General features: G+C 54.1%; 1 protein-coding gene across 2 annotated transcripts; it reads left to right on the top strand.

Annotated features, from left to right (window-relative positions):
- The first annotated feature begins 3,953 nt into the window (after positions 1-3,953).
- TCN2 (transcobalamin 2) lies at positions 3,954-15,720 on the top strand. 2 transcript variants are annotated; one of them, XM_036353789.1, is made up of 10 exons: positions 3,954-4,093; positions 4,321-4,566; positions 7,329-7,521; positions 8,423-8,592; positions 9,433-9,594; positions 9,796-9,968; positions 10,102-10,288; positions 11,425-11,596; positions 12,915-13,030; positions 15,146-15,720. In XM_036353789.1, exons 2-10 carry the CDS (start codon positions 4,503-4,505, stop codon positions 15,205-15,207), a joined length of 1,299 nt encoding a protein of 432 aa, XP_036209682.1. In that variant the 5' UTR covers positions 3,954-4,093; positions 4,321-4,502; the 3' UTR covers positions 15,208-15,720. The 2 variants fall into 2 exon arrangements, with proteins under 2 accessions (XP_036209682.1, XP_036209683.1); XM_036353790.1 differs by having other exon boundaries at positions 4,009-4,093; positions 4,362-4,566.
- The last annotated feature ends 954 nt before the right edge of the window (positions 15,721-16,674 follow it).

Genomic DNA, 16,674 nt, shown 5'->3' with positions numbered 1-16,674 from the left:
CTTTCCAAAGCGATTTGGCCTTGCAGTCGATGTTGATGGTTGACCTGGATCAACCCGTGATTTTGTGCGTTTGGGATTCTCAAAATAAATCCACTTTTCATCGCCAGTCACAATTCGATGCAAAAAAGACTTTCTTTCATGCGGTTGAAGCATTTCACTGATGACTTTTCGGTTTTCCATTTGTCTTTCGTTCAGTTGATATGGCACCCATTTTCCATCCTTTAAAACCTTTCCCATTGCTTGTAAACGATCGGAAATTGTTTGCTGAGCAACATTGAATCTTTCTGTGTGTTGTTTTTGAGTTTGACACGCATCTTCATCCAATAACGCTTGTCATTGTTGGTCTTCAAACTTTTTTGGTTGACCTGGACGTTCTTTGTCTTTCACATCGAAATCATCACTTTTAACGCATTTAAACCAGCATTCACAAGTATCTTGAGATGGAGCATGTTCACCGTAAGCTTCCCAAAGCTTTCAGCAGCACTTTTCTTCAAAATAAAGTAATGAATTAAAACTTCCCTCAAATGCTCTTTTTTTTGGCATGAAATTCAACATTTTTAAGCGTAAAAATATCTGTGATGTTAACACTTTCAAAAAATTTGACAAGAAAGGTTTGAAGCTTGTTGTCAATACAATAAAATTGCATACATATCAAATCGCGTCTATATCAACATATGTCTAACTCCATCTATTGAAAAAAATATCCCCATTATTAACCAGTACACCTAGTACACTGTGGTAAATCCAAAAAATGGAATACTATTCAGCAATGAAAAGAAATGTGTTATCAAGCCATGGAAAGACATGGATACATTTTAAATGCATGTTGCTACGCAAAAGAAGCCAGTCGATAAAAGCCCGATGTCCGCCAATAGGTGAGCGGATAAACAAATGTTGGTCTATCCATACAATGGGATATTACTCAGCAATAAAAATACATGGGGCAACATGGACAGATCTCAAAATAATATGCTGAATGAAAGAAGCTAGGAAAAAAGTGTTATATACTGAATGATTCTATTAATATGAGGTTCTGGAAAGTGACAGAAAGTAGATCAATGGATGCCTAGGGATGGGGGAGGATGGGGGTGAGAGGGAGGCAGGGGTGAGAGGGAGGCAGTGGGTGAGAGGGAAGCAGGGAGTGAGAGAGAGGCATTACAAAGGAACAGGAGGAAAGTGTTCAGAGTGATGGGCATGCTCATAATCTTGTCTGTGGTCATGGTTTCCCAGTTGTATACCCTTGTCAATATGCCGTTAACTGTATGTTAATTTTTACGTCAGTGACACTGCAATAAAAAGTGTTCAGCTCACCCTAGCTGGTTTGGCTCAGTGGATAGAGCATAAGCCTGCAGACTGAAGGGTCCCAGGTTCGATTCCAGTCAAGGGCACATGCCCGGGTTGCAAGCTCAGTCCCCAATGTGGGGGGCAGGAGGCAGCCGATCAATCATTGATGTTTCTATCTCTCCCTTCCTCCCTGAAATCAATAAAAAAATATTTTTTTAAAAAAGTGTTCAGCTCTGGCTGGGTAGCTCAGCTGGTTAGAGCATCAGCCCCATATGCTAAGGTTGTCTGGGCTGGCACCCTCTTTGCTTGTCAAGCAGTAAGCGAGCCAGTCCCAGATCCCCGTCTTACCACATGACTTTTTAAAAATATATTTTTAATTGATTTCAGACAGAAAAGGAGAGGGAGGAGAGAAAGATAGAAACATCAATGATGAGAATCATTGATTAGCTGCCTCCTACGTGCCCCCTATTGGGGATCGAGCTCACAATCCGGGCATGTGCACTTGACCGGGATCGAACCTGGGACTCTTTAGTCCACAGGCTAATGCTCTATCCACTGAGCCACACCGGCTAGGGCTCTCTGCCTCTTCTTTAGCTATGCATTCCTGTTCCACTTCCAATAACTCCTCACTAGGCAGTTCCTCAAGAATGACCTTTAGGAGCTCCTCCATGCCACCCACATCCACACCCAGGGTTAGCGTTGTTTGCCATCTCAACCACGGCCTTACTGATTTTTGTAGCATTTGCACTATGATGTTATGGTGGCTTCAACATCACTGGGCAATGGAATTTGTTCAGCTCCATTATAAGCTTAAGAGACTGCCATTGTCTATACAGGCCATCCTTGATTGACATGAGGTATATGACTGTATATACAGGCCATCCTTGATTGGCATGAGGTAATGACTGTCTATACAGGCCATCCTTGATTGACATGAGGTAATGACTGTCTATACAGGCCATCCTTGATTGGCATGAGGTATATGACTGTATATACAGGCCATCCTTGATTGACATGAGGTATATGACTGTCTATACAGGCCATCCTTGATTGGCATGAGGTATATGACTGTCTATACAGGCCATCCTTGATTGGCATGAGGTATATGACTGTCTATACAGGCCATCCTTGATTGGCATGAGGTATATGACTGTCTATACAGGCCATCCTTGATTGACATGAGGTATATGACTGTCTATACAGGCCATCCTTGATTGACATGAGGTATATGACTGTCTATACAGGCCATCCTTGATTGACATGAGGTATATGACTGTATTACAAGCCATCCTTGATTGAAATGAGGTATATGACTGTCTATACAGGCCATCCTTGATTGACATGAGGTATATGACTGTCTATACAGGCCATCCTTGATTGACATGAGGTATATGACTGTATATACAGGCCATCCTTGATTGACATGAGGTATATGACTGTCTATACAGGCCATCCTTGATTGACATGAGGTATATGACTGTATATACAGGCCATCCTTGATTGACATGAGGTATATGACTGTATATACAGGCCATCCTTGATTGACATGAGGTATAAGACTGTATATACAGGCCATCCTTGATTGACATGAGGTATATGACTGTATATACAGGCCATCCTTGATTGACATGAGGTATATGACTGTATATACAGGCCATCCTTGATTGACATGAGGTATATGACTGTATATACAGGCCATCCTTGATTGAAATGAGGTATATGACTGTCTATACAGGCCATCCTTGATTGAAATGAGGTATATGACTGTATATACAGGCCATCCTTGATTGACATGAGGTATATGACTGTATATACAGGCCATCCTTGATTGACATGAGGTATATGACTGTATTACAAGCCATCCTTGATTGAAATGAGGTATATGACTGTATATACAAGCCATCCTTGATTGAAATGAGGTATATGACTGTATATACAGGCCATCCTTGATTGACATGAGGTATATGACTGTATATACAGGCCATCCTTGATTGACATGAGGTATATGACTGTCTATACAGGCCATCCTTGATTGACATGAGGTAATGACTGTATATACAGGCCATCCTTGATTGACATGAGGTAATGACTGTATATACAGGCCATCCTTGATTGACATGAGGTAAATGACTGTATTTATCTATACCCAGAGCTTGACTTGTGATAAGTCAGGCACAACAAACAAACACACACCACGTTATCTTGGAAGAATGAACCTTGGCTATTTGCCATAAAATGATTGCAATAAAAAAAGCGTATTTGGAAATGATTAGAAGTGTTTTAAGGGCGGAACGTCTTCACAGGTTGAGCTGGAAGGGAGCTTCGTTAGAAGGATGTTGCCCAACGTTTCACCTCACACAGGAGAAAGTATTTCCAGCTCAGAGAGGTTAAGTGACCTGGCCGAGGTCACACAGCATGGCCAGAGTTAACTCTTGTACACTGATCTGCCTGTGGGGCCGGGCAGATGAGAAATCCTTCCTTTTCTCTCCTTGCAGAGATTTTTTTTTTTTTTTTAGGTTACTTTTCTAGTCCTGATAAACAGCCCCGCAGCCCATGGCTTTGTGTTTCAAATGATTAAATCCTGTCCCTTAACTTGTTTTGTTTGGTCTCCAGGATGCTTCCAAGTTTTCCGTTTGGTTAAAAAATCTTGCCTGTCTGGTCCCGATTCAGCCAGCCCCACCCTTCTGGGCGGGCAGATAACAGCTGACTTCAGCAGTCTCGATCACGTGACCACCTCAGCTCCCAGTTCTGCTCCCCGTCCCAGGCCCGTGTAGGCACTTCCAGGGGCTCCTTCTGTGAGGGGCAGCAGGTAGGCACCCCCGCACTGCCCGTGCCCCGCTGGAGCAGTTGGGGGGTACCCGGCAGGTGCGGTCAGGTAGACTTGGGCAGGTCCTTCGGACAGAAGGACACATGTGGCTGGCTTCAAAACGTCCCCCACACACCGCCCCTACTGCCCTCCCCCTCCCCTTGCCCCTACCTCCAGGAAGGTCACTGCGCCCTTTCTTCCTCTGATCTTTGGCCTTCCTTTCCCCTCAGCGACAGACCTTGCCCCCTTTTCGTCTCTGCTGACTTCGCAGCCAGACGAGGAGAGATTAATCAGTGACAGCACCCGCCTCTCTCGGAGCAGCGACCAGCCGTGGTCAGGACAGCCTCTGCCAGCCCAACCCAGGAGTTCCCCGTCCAGGTCCCCGGCTGCTGCTCACCCACCTGCTGCTGCCATGGGGCGCCTTGGGGCGCTCCTCCTCCTGCTGGGGGCCCTGGGGGCCCTGGCTGACATCTGCAGTGAGTAACAGACCTCCCTGCGCCTCTTTCCTCCTGGGTCCTTAGAGAAAGGACCGTCTTGTTCGAGCCCCTCCTTCTATGGCTGGGGAAACCGCGGTGCGATGCGGGACGGGGTCCGAGTACCCGCCTGCCTCTTTGGGCTCTCGCGGCAGTTTGGGTTTGGCGGGGCTGAGCTGGACCTCAGGATTCCGCACATGTGCTGAGATGAATCACAGGTCTGACTCCCCACCGGGCGCTCGCCTCTGGCCATTCAGTCATCTGTGCTTGATCCATTCAGCGCCCGTTGGTTGAGCCTTCGGTGACAGGCGTGGGAAGCAGAGCCAGTCCCTGTCCTCCCACAGCTTCCGTTCTAGCGAAGGGACAGACGAAGGCAGTCGATTCGGCTCTGTGTGTGGGGGCTGAGGTCATCGAAGGCCACCGATTCAGGGAGTGAGGTGGGGGCAAGATCTCCAAGGAGCTGGGGGCAACACGGGAACTGAGATCCAAAAAGAGGAAAAGAAACCGGCCGAGGGAAGTGAGGATGGAGACCCTGCTGGGGAGACGCGTCCCAGAGGGGCAGGGAGGGCGGCCGCAGTCAGACACGGGCATGGTATTCCTCGTGTGCCAGGGCCGGACCCCAGGGGCCTCTCGGGACCTGTCTGTGAGTCTGAGCGACAGGCGTGGGGCTGCCTGAGCCACCCACCTGTCTCTTCCCTCTGCGCTCTGCCCGTAGCGTGATGCCTGCCGTACGCTCTCACCAGCAGGCTCTCCTGTGATCCTTGGAGAAACCGAGAGGCAGGTCCGGTCATGGCCACGTGATGGGTGAAGCAGTCAGGGGTTGGAGGGGCGAGGTGACCTGCCCAGGGTGCCCCTTTCCAGGAATCTGGCTTTGCCAACTCGGTTCTCAGAACCCCACAGCCAGGTCAGGGGTACCAGCAGCCTCCAGCCGGGATTCCTCCAGTGCCACCAGACCCCGTAGCCCTTGGCTCTCGGCTCCTGTCTAGCCAGTGCCCAGGGGAGACCTAGAACCCGGTCCCCAACCTCACTGATTGTGAACATTTTATTTATTTTATTTTCAAACCCCACCTGATTTTTCCATTGATTTTTAGAGAGAGGGAAAGATAGACAGAAACATCGATGTGAGAGAAAAACATCAATTGGTTGCCTCCTGCACGAGCCTCGACCAGGGCCTGGGTCGGGGAGGAGCCTACAACCCAGGTACATGCCCTTGACCGGAATCGAACCTGGGACCCTTCAGTCCGCAGGCCGACGCTCTATCCACTGAGCAACACCGGCCAGGGCCATTGTGAACATTTTTAAAGTCCCCTTCCCAGGGAACCTGGAGAGCCCGGGTCTGGGTGTGTGGGCTTGCTTGCTGTGGCTGAGTCACCCAGTCGCTCTCAGCCTTACTCCCGTGCCTGCAAAATGGGTCAAGAGCGCTCCCAGCCTGCCTCTCTGCGTGTGCCGCACGCCTGCCTCACCGGCTTCGCGCTCGGGGTCACGTACAGGGGTGCTGCGCTCACACCTGTGCTCGGTGGGCTCCTGCGCCTCGGAGCGGCGATGCCAGGCAGGCCTCAGCGGGCAGGGCTGGGCCGGGCAGGGCTGGGCGCCTGGGCGCAGAGGCTCCAGGGGGCCAGGGTGCTGGGCCAGGGCACTTTATGACCCTGGGTGCATCTGCCTGGCGCCTTCCTTTGAGGGAGGCTGTTTCCTGCTCCAGCTTCTCTTCTTATCTCTTCTAACCCCCAGGCTGACTCACCTGCCCGAGGTCAGAGCCCCGGGTGGGGCAGGGATTCCTTTGCCATTTTGAAGAAAAGAGACAAGGAAAGGAATGTGTGTGTGTGGGGGGGGGGGGGGGCGGGGGGCAGATGTCCAGAGAGAGAGACAGTAGTGTAGAAACAGGTCTTCAGAGCGAGAGCGAGAGACAGAGAGAGAAAGAAATGGAGACAGATACACAGACAGACAGAAATGGAGACAGATACACAGACAGACAGACAGACAGAAATGGAGACAGATACACAGAAAGACTCTAAGATAGAAAGGGCAAGGAGAGCGATTCCCACTTACCCCCCCACCGAACTCCCCCTGCCTTCCTGCTCTCATAGCAACAAAGACCTATGATTTGGAGAAAACAGATGTAAGACGGTAGGACCCAAACCGGAAGAGATGGGGCCATGGGAGCGAGAGGAGGCCCAGGAGGCACTCTGCCGGCAGTCCCTTTGGGAGGGGCCGCCTGCTCACATCCCGGGACAGGGCCCAGAGGACAGAGCACAGCCCTGCAGTGGCCTGGAGGCCGGTGGTGGGGAGGAGTCCAAGGTGACTGCAAAGCCACCTGCTCAGCTCAGGTGCCTTCCCTGAGGGAAGAGGCTGGACAGAGGTGAGCGTGCAAAGCAATGCTGGCAATACCTTCATCACGGGGCTGGTGTGAGGACCAGATGGGGTCAGGCATGGTGCCCGGGGGGGGGGGGGCACACCACTCGGCTTGGCCTCCAGTCTCTCTGTCACTCCTGATGGGCGGAGTAGTTGCCTGGCAACCAGCTTCCTCTGCCCTCGACCTACCACCACCCTTCCCTGGCCCCCACCAACTGCTGTTTGGGGGTGCCTGCTTTGCACCCTTCACCTCTCTGCCTTTCTTTATGGCCAGATTTCCCCATACGCGCAGGGTGTGTTCTGGTGGAGGTGGAGTGGGGACATGTGTTCCCAGGAGAAGGCCCTGGTGAGGGAAAGGCAGCTCCTTGCTGGTGGCCTGCCCCTGCGACCTCACGTGGCCTGTTCTCTTTCGTCAGACATCCCCGAGGTGGACAGCAGCCTGGTGCAGAGTCTCGGCCAGCGCCTCTTGCCCTGGATGGACCAGCTCTCCCTGGAGCACCTGAACCCCAGTATCTATGTGGGCCTGCGCCTCTCCAGCGTGGAGGCCAGCACCAAGGAGGCCTTCTACCTACACAGCCTCAAGGTCGATTACCAGCAGAGCCTCCTGAGGTATCGCCATGCTCCCTCTTCTCTTTCCCCCCTGTCTTGCTCCATATCCTAAGAGACAGGGGACCTGCATGCTGGTTTGGGCCTGTCACTGCTTGGGTGGGAGACCTTAGACACATTTCACCTCCCTTGCGCCTTTTTCCGTCTGTTGAATGGAATTGGTTTGATTAGACTGGAGATGCCAATACAGGGTCCCTGTGCTGCTTCTGCACCCTCCTATACCTGAGGCAGACATCAGTAATCCATGACCACACTCTTCCTCCATACTGAGCTCAGAAGCAGCATCTGTGTCTGTGCTCCTATTCCATGGCCTGGGGCAGACATCACTAATCCATGGCCAAACTGAGCTCAGAAGCAGCATCTGTGTCTGTGCTCCTATTCCATTGCCTGGGGCAGACATCACTAATCCATGACCACACTCTTCCAAACTGAGCTCAGAAGCAGCATCTGACTCTGTGCTCCCTTTCTAGGGGGATTAAGGGAGGCCTGTTCTGAGGTCCAGTGTGGGAATTTGGATGAGAGATGAAGGATCAGGAGTACCACGGAGCATTTCCTTCTTGGCCTCTGTCTTGAGAAGTAGATGCAGGGCAGGGAGACGAAAGGAAGGGAAGAGTATGTGGGCAAAGGGTGACCAACATGGCGGGGCAGGCACAGGCCATTTGGATGGGAGAACCCTCGAGTGTGTCCTTGAGTTTAATTTTTCATCGTTATGAAATATGTGTGGCATCCACCTCACAGCTTACCTGACTGGCTATATCTGTGTTGGGGAAGGTTCTAGCAAATTTTCCAACTGCTGGTATTTTTTCCACTTAGTGATGTTGGTGGGGGAGGGGGCGGCACCCCGAGCCAGGCTTACCTGGGTGGCATTTTCTCCTGGAAGTGTTGCTAACTGACTTTGTCCTAGGCATGCCCCCAGCGACGACAACAGTGACCTCCAGGCCAAGCCCTCCATGGGCCAGCTGGCTCTCTACATGCTCGCGCTCAAGGCCAACTGCGAGTTTATCGGGGGCCACAAGGGGGACAGGCTGGTCTCACTGTTGAAGCGGTTCCTGGAGGATGAGAAGAGGGCCATTGGTGAGGGGACGCGGCCTGCCAGGGGTGGGCTCATCAGAACTGTGGGCTTGCTCTCCAGGCCTCGCTCCTGCCCTCCATTCTCCTTACCTCACTGTCCACTTGGAGGCGTGGGCCCGCCCCGGTAGCCTTCCTTGATCAAGCCTTTCCTGCACTCCACACGCCACCGAGATTGACTGACTATCGGCCTTTGGGGCAACAACACAGCCTTCTTCTTAGTTACTCCTCATCCTCTTTCTGCTAACTTTCCTCCTCCGGACTTGACCCAGCACACACAGAGCAAGCATTTTAAATATAAATCTGATCTTTTTCTGCCTGCCCACTCTCTGGCTCGCCCATTCGCCTACTCCATGGGCTCCCGCCACACTGGCCTTCCTTAGCTGCCAAAGCCGGGTCTCCATATATGTTCCTTGTATGTGGAAGGATTCCCTCCTCTCTAGCTCTCTCCCACCTCCCCTCCCAGCATCACCTCCTTGGAGACTCCTGCCCTGACTCCCCAGATACTCAAGGGCCTCTGTTACACCGCCCCTCGGACCTCGTCTACATCTCAGTTCTGGTCGTGCTCCCCCGAGTGTGGGTTGTGTTATTGTCAGAGGCCCCAGCTGCATGGCGCCTGCCTGTGGTCACCGCATTCATACCTCCAAGCACAGCGCCTGACGCTTACTGGGCCTCTGCGAGCCTGGGTCGAAGGGACAAAGGATCCCATGACCCAGAGGAGGGTGTTGGGAAAGTATAGGTCAAGCGTCCTGTGTGCTGGTGGGGCTGGTTGCTGGGAAGGGATAGAGAGAGGCAACCCCTCAGGCCTGGGGTGCCACCCTCACCCCTTGGTTCTCCCCTTCTCAGGGCACGATCACAAGGGCCAGCCCCACACCAGTTACTACCAGTACGGCCTGAGCATCCTGGCCCTGTGTGTCCACCAGAAGAGGGTCCATGACAGCGTGGTCGGCAAGCTCCTCTATGCCGTGGAACACGACCACCATCTCCACCAGGGCCACCTCTCTGTGGGTGAGTGGGCCGGACCCCGCTAGGCCAGGCTGGCGCTCCTCCAGCCCCTCGGGCCCTGTGCTCACCTTTCCCTGGACCCCTGCTTATCGAGTCCATCAGGAGCACCACAGCGAGGGCTTGTGTGTGGTGCAGCGGCTGTGACCAGCGTTGTAGTTGGACTGGGATCCTGACCCCCGCTCCAATCGGCTCTGCCCCCTGCAGACACAGTGGCCGTAGCGGGCTTGGCCTTCACCTGCCTGGAGCGCTCCAGCCTCAACTCGGACCTGAGGCACCGGATCACCCTGGCCATCAGGACAGCGCAGGAGAAGGTCCTGAAGGCCCAGACCCCAGAGGGCTACTTTGGGAACGTCTACAGCACCCCCCTGGCGCTGCAGGTGGGACAGAGGCTCTGGGACTGTGGTCCACCTGGTGGCTGGTGGGAGGCGGGCTCGTCAGGCGCCGGGAGACCTGGGTTCTCCCTGCTGGCTGACCCGCCTCCCCCTCCTCTCTCCCCGACTCTGTCACCAGCTGCTGATGACCTCCCCTATGCCCGGGGCGGAGTTGGGCACAGCATGCCTCAACGCGAGGGCCGCTCTGTTGGCCAGCCTGCAAGACGGGGCCTTCCAGAACGCTCTCATGATTTCCCAGCTCCTGCCTGTCCTGAACCACAAGAGCTATGTGGATCTCATCTCCCCAGACTGCCTGGCACCAAGAGGTAGCCACCCCTCTCAAGGGAGCTTGGCTGTTTTCAATCTGCAGGGCGCTCCTGGAAGTCTGCCTGGCCCAGTGAGGGGCGGTTGTTTGGTCCCGATTTGTCGGGTCAGCAGGGGTTTGTGAGTGTATGTGGGACACACTGGCAGCTAAGATGTGGTCACAGCTTCCAGCAGCTCACAGTATGGGGAGGGAGACACCAAATGGAGAGCTCTGGGCAGGCCAGGAATCTCCCGCCCTTCTGTGATAAATGTTTGAGTGAGTGAGTGAGTGAGTGAGTGAATGGATGGATGGAGAGTGACATGTTTTGGTTAGCTCTTATACATTACAAGAGGTCCAGTGCACGAATTCGTGCATGGGTGGGGTCCCTCGGCCTGGCCGGCAATTGGGGCTGATCGGGGGCCGGCTGGCTGGGAGGAGGGACTGCGGGAGGTTGGCCGGCCGTAGGAGGTTGGCTGTGGGAGCGCACTGACCACCAGGGGCAGCTCCTGCATTGAGCATCTGCCCCCTGGTGGTCAGTGTGCGTCATAGAGACCGGTTGGCTGGTCATTCGGTTGTTTCGTCGTCCGGTCACTTAGGCTTTTATATACCTAGATACTGAGTCCCAGTGAGCAGCCCGAGTCAGGGCTTCCTCTGGGAGAGGGACTTGAGTTGATGAGTGGGATCTGCAGGTGGCGAAGACAAAAGGGAGGGCAGAGAAGAGAAGAGGCAACAGGAGCAAAGGCACAGAGGTGTAAAGACTGGAATTGGGGTGGAGAGTGGGGCCTGGGAGGATGGACTGGAGTGGCAGGCAGGGGAATGCAAAGGAGAGGAGACCCTCAGAGAGCACAGGGGAGCAATCTGAGCAAGTGCAGATTCTAGAAAGAGCCCCCTGATTGGTGGGAGGGGGGATCCTGGAGGCAGAGACACCATGGAGGGGCCCGATCTTGGGGGGCTGGGGACATGGGCGCTAAGGTACAGGGGTGGCCCGGCTGGCAGCCAGGTTTCAGCTGGGCAGGCGGCGGTGGTGTTGACGGAGATGGGACCATAAGGAAGGAGGAGGTCCTGGTAGGTCCCAGTGTCTTCAAGGGAAGAAAGGAGAACTCACACCCAGGCCCCCCGCCCTCACACCGGCTGACACTTCCTCTCTCCCGGGGACAGTCACGTTGGAGCCAGCCACGGTGACCCCCTCACTGATGCAAGTCCCAGAGTTCATCCATGTGATGCTGAAGGTCCCCAGTGTCTGGCCTCCGTACAGACACTCCATCTCTGTGCCCGCTGGGTCCTCCTTGGAAGAGGTTCTGATGAAGGCCCAGGAGCTCGGAGGATTCATGTGAGACCCCCCCCAACCCCCTTCACCACCACCTCCCGGCCCTCACCCCACCCAACCCCACATCCCTGAAACGGGGTCACGCCTCAATAAGGTGGGGGTGCTTCTCATGTTACCAGTGGGGAATCCGGCTCAGAGAAGTTGAGTGCCTTCCTTCCAGTCACCCAGGCCCCAGACTTCTCCTCTAGAAAGATGTGCCCCAGTGTGAGAGGCCCCAGTTGGATTTCCCAATGGACAGGAAGGGCCCACCGCTGGCACCTTGGGGTCATCCGGACCCAGGAAATTTCAGGCGAGAGAGACAGAGACAGAGAGAGAAGAGAGAAAAACAGAGACAGACAGTGTTCAGAGAGAAGTGCTCTGAGCAGCCATGTGACCCCCCACACAATGTTAGGGACCCTGTGGCCCCACAGAGTGAGGAGATGACTGGGAAAGGGGGTGGCTTCGTGACACCCCCTAAAACATTGCTTTCCCTTTGCTTAAGTCCCCCTGGATGGGTTGCTGTTTCTTAAAATTATAAAAACCCTCTCTCCCGAAGACCCAAAGCATTGATCAGCCTTTTGGAGAGAGGAGGGGCATGGCCCATGGAATTTTAAGTGTCAGCCTGTGGACTGAAGGGTCCCAGGTTCGATTCCGGTCAAGGGCACATGCCTGGGGTTGTGGGCTGAATTCCTCAGTGAGGGGTGTGCAAGAGGCAGCTGAGTAATGATTCTCATCATTGATGTTTCTATCTCTCTCTCTCCCCCTCTCCCTCTCCCTTTCTCTCTAAAATCAATAAAAATATGTTAAAAAGAGAAATCGAACGCCAGTGCTCTCTGATAACGAGGAGCATGGCGTATGTAGAGTCGGAGAGAAGACTGAGCAACCCAGCCACAGGAAGAGGGAGTGGCCCTGAGCCACAGAGCCTTCCAGAACCAGGGACCCAGTGCTACCACCACGTGCCTCTATCCCCCATGTTCAGCTTCTCTCTGCACACTGGCTTCGCCCTCTCTCACTGGCATTTTATGTGATGCTGGCAGCTTCGGATTCTCACCCCTTCAACATCAACCCTCAGAGGGGGCCCAGCTGTGGGGTTGATGATGTAATAGGTGCCTTTCCTGCAGGCCATGGTCATGGTCAGCACAGAGGGGATGAAGTCACCTGATGGGCAGTGACAGTGGGGCTGGAGAGGAGGGTTGGAGGTGAGACCCATGGCACGGTGGCCAGGAAGGGTTTGGCTAGCCCTGGCCCTGAGTTTCCTAGTGTGGGTTGAGCTCTACTTCTGTCCTTGGGTCGCTGGGATCCACAGTCACCTTTTCTCCCTCGTTGCCTGTCCCTTTGGTAGGTACGGAACCCAGGCCTCCTTGTCAGGCCCCTACCTGACCTCTGTGATGGGGAAAGAAGTCGGAGAGCGTGAGTTCTGGCAGCTCATCCGAGCCCCCGACACCCCGCTGCAGCAAGGTGAGTCTGGTGGCCGGCCACCTCTGGGCGTGCCCCCCACACCAGCCCTGCCCCCAAAGTGAGGCTTTGACAACTCACCCCAGCTTTCCCTTGAACCTTCCTGGGTTCCAGCCTCACATAGTCACTGATGCTCAAGCTTGCAGGCTCCTCCCCGGCCCGGGCCCTGGTCGGGGCTCGTGCAGGAGGCAACCGATCGATGTGTTTCTCTCACATCGATGTTTCTCTCTGTCTCTCCCTCTCTCTTCCACTCTCCCTAAAAATCAATGGAAAAAATATCCTCGAGTGAGAATTAACAAAAAGAAAGAAAGAAAGAAAGAAAGAAAGAAAGAAAGAAAGAAAGAAAGAAAGAAAGAAAGAAAGAAAGGGGGAGGGTGTATGGAGAGGGATGGGTGGACCGCTAGGCTGTCTCCAATTTTACATCTTCTGCCCAAACTGTCATGAGCATCCTTGTGCCGCAGCCCAGTCACCAGATAGACTCTTTTCTTTTGAATTGTTTAAAGTATCACATGTCTCCTTTATTCCCGATTTGACCCCCACCCCGCCACTTCCACCCCTGAGGACAAGCCCCCACCGCCCCAGTGTCCGTGTCCACTGTGTCCATCGGTTATGCTAATATGCATGCATACAAGTCCTTTGGTTGATCTCTAACCCCTCCTCCCCCACCTTCCTTCTGAGGCTGGACGGTCCGCTCAGTGCTACCCTGTCTCTGGATCCACTTTCGTTCATCAGTTTATGTAGATCATTATGTCCCACACATGAGTGAGATCATGTGATGTTTATCTTTCTCCGACTGGCTGATTTCGCTTAGCATAATGCTCTCCAGCTCTCTCTAGGCCAGTGATGGCGAACCTATGACACGCGTGTCAGAGGTGACACGCGAACTCATTTTTTTGGTTGATTTTTTCTTTGGTAAATGGCATTTAAATATATAAAATAAATATCAAAAATGTAAGTCTTTGTTTTACTATGGTTGCAAAGATCAAAAAATTTCTATATGTGCCACGGCACCAGAGTTAAGTTAGGGTTTTTCAAAATGCTGGCACGCCGAGCTCAAAAGGTTCGCCATCACTGATCAATGCTGTTGCAAATGGTAAGAGTTCCTTCTTTTTTACAGCAGTGTAATATTCCATTGTGTAGATGTACCACAGTTTTCTAATCCACTCATAATCCACTGCTGATGGGCATTTAGGCTGTCTCCAGATCTTAGCTGCAGTGTTGTAAATTGTGCTGCTATGAACCTAGGGGTGCGGACAGGCTCTTCAAGGCCATTGGTCCCTGCTCCTGCTCCCTGGGACTTCTAGTCAGCACTTACCATGTCCCACCGCTGAGCCAAGGGCTTTATGGAAGGTGGGGACTTTCTGGGGGAGCCCAGGAGAAGCCTGGCTTCTGAACCGATTGATAAATTAAACGAAGGGGTCGCCGCAGATGACGCCTGCAGATCCGGCCTCTATCACTGATATGGACCATGTAGCCCGGGGGGCAAGGGGTGGGCAGTGGACTCAGCCATGAGGCAGGCGTGGGTGGTTGTGTCCTCCACCGCCCACCCCTTAGCCCTCTAATCCAGCAGGGAGCCCACCCCCATAGGAAGAGGGAGGCCCCATTAGTGATGTCTTTATTATCCCTCCGTCAGAAATGGGTCACCAGCACTCACGGAGGTGAAATAATCCGGCCAAAGTCACACCCATAGTGAGTGACAGAGCTGGGGCTTGGCCCCAGGCGTCACGCTGGAGCCTGGGTTGTCTCCAGTGAGTGGAGGCTGGCCCCTGGAGTCTTCCTTCTGTGGCTCTCCCTCCAGTCCCTCTTCCTGGCCGCCCCTTGGGGACGATGGAGACCGTGCCCACCGGGTGTTGTCAGGGTCCCTGGTTCCTCTCACCTTGCGTCGGATATCCAGTGTGCTTGCCCCTACCCCCACCCTCTGGGGGCTGCCCCACTGCAAAATGAGGCCGTGGGCTTTGGGGATCCCAGGTCACAGCTGAGTTCAGAGGGTCACCTGGCTCTGGACACCAAGCCCTGAGCAGATCTGACGGACCCTGACCTCAGCTGGAGGTCCAGAAGATGAGATGGGGGGGGGGGGACCTTGGCCTGTTAACACCCCTGCTCCAACTGTCTCTGCAGGTATCGCTGACTACAGACCCAAGGATGGAGAGACCATTGAGCTGAGGCTGGTTACCTGGTAGCCCCAAGCTCACCTCCCCCGGCCGCCTCGAACAATCTCTGCACCTCTACCCTCCTCCGTCCAGGCACGTGCCTGGCCCTGCCGCCGCCTCATGTGCACTTGGAGCAATGTCCCCGGATCAGCCAGCCACCACCCCTGCAAGGCTCCCAAGCCACTGCCTGCCTGGGAGTAGGGAGCCTGGCTCCCTCCCCGGGATGTCTGTCTGCTGGGTCTGGCCAGCCTGGCCCTGCGGGCGTCCCACGAAGGGCACTCGTAGTCTGAAGGGCATGAAGCACCTCAGACCCCTTAGCACAAGAAGTCCGCCGGCCTCTGGCAGTGTGAGTACCACCCGCTGTGGCCGTGGGGTCCTACCAGGAGACCGGTGCAGCCCAGGGGCTGAGCCTTGAACCCAGCTCTCAGGTCCCCTGTCAGGGCGGCGGCCTCAGAGCCAGCCGTGGCATAGCAGCTGGCGAGGACCCTGCAGGGCTGCTCAAAGCCTACCTTTGAAATGATTAAAGTGTTGATTATGCACGTGCGGGGTACCCTCGTGGCTCCTTCACTCAATCACTGAAAACTGGGGGCTTCAATGAGTGTTATGATCACACGGCAGAGACAGGGTCCTGGAGCATGGGCTCCCACTCCTGGCTTCTCCCCAGTGCAGTCAGGACAGCACCCCAGGCCTCGGCAGCCAGAGTGTGGGGGCCCTGTCTCTCCGGGGGAAGGCTGTGGGCTCTGGGATATCCTCTGGGAAGTGGGGTTCAGGTCAGGGAGACACTCTGAACACCCCTCAGAGGGGCCCTCTGATCGGCAGCACGTCCGTTGGGGTTTACGGTGACACACACACAGTCCTCAAAACCATAGAGGAAACAGGTGCCTCTTCCTAGAACGCCAGTGTCAGATATGTAGGGTCCAGGCAGGTAGGGGAAGTAGGCGATTTAAAAATTCCTTGTAAAAAATAAATATGTTTGTATTGATTTCAGAGAGGAAGGGAGAAGGAGACAGATAGAACCATCAATGGTGAGAGAGAATCACGGATCGGCTGCCTCCTGCACGCCCCACATCAAGGATCAAACCTGCTACCCAGGCATGTGCCCTGACCGAGAATCAACCATGACCTCCTGGTTCATAGGTCGAGTTCAACCACTGAGCCACACTGTCCAGGCAAAACATTCTTTTGTATTGAACCAAACATCGAACTATGGGCAAGCCCAAATGGAAAAGTGGCCTCCGTTTTTAAGGTGAATTGTCTGTGCCCAGAACCCAGAGTGCTTGTTCACTTGTCCTCCCGTCATCGCAGCCTGGGGTACTTCCAGGAGGACTCAGGACCTGCCCTGTGACTCCCCGTGACAGCCCTGTTCCAGAAAGTGGGGACCCAGAGAGGTCTGCAGCTTGCACACAGCCTAGAAGTAGCAGGGCCCACGCCTCACCCACTGACCCCAGCCCTCAGCACTTGCCACTGCACCACCCTGCCACCTCTCTACCCCTTGAG

This window comes from Myotis myotis, unplaced genomic scaffold (genome assembly GCF_014108235.1).
Source record: "Myotis myotis isolate mMyoMyo1 unplaced genomic scaffold, mMyoMyo1.p scaffold_m19_p_20, whole genome shotgun sequence".
NCBI classification, from domain to species: Eukaryota; Metazoa; Chordata; class Mammalia; order Chiroptera; family Vespertilionidae; genus Myotis; species Myotis myotis.
This window is presented reverse-complemented; position numbering and strand designations above follow the sequence as displayed.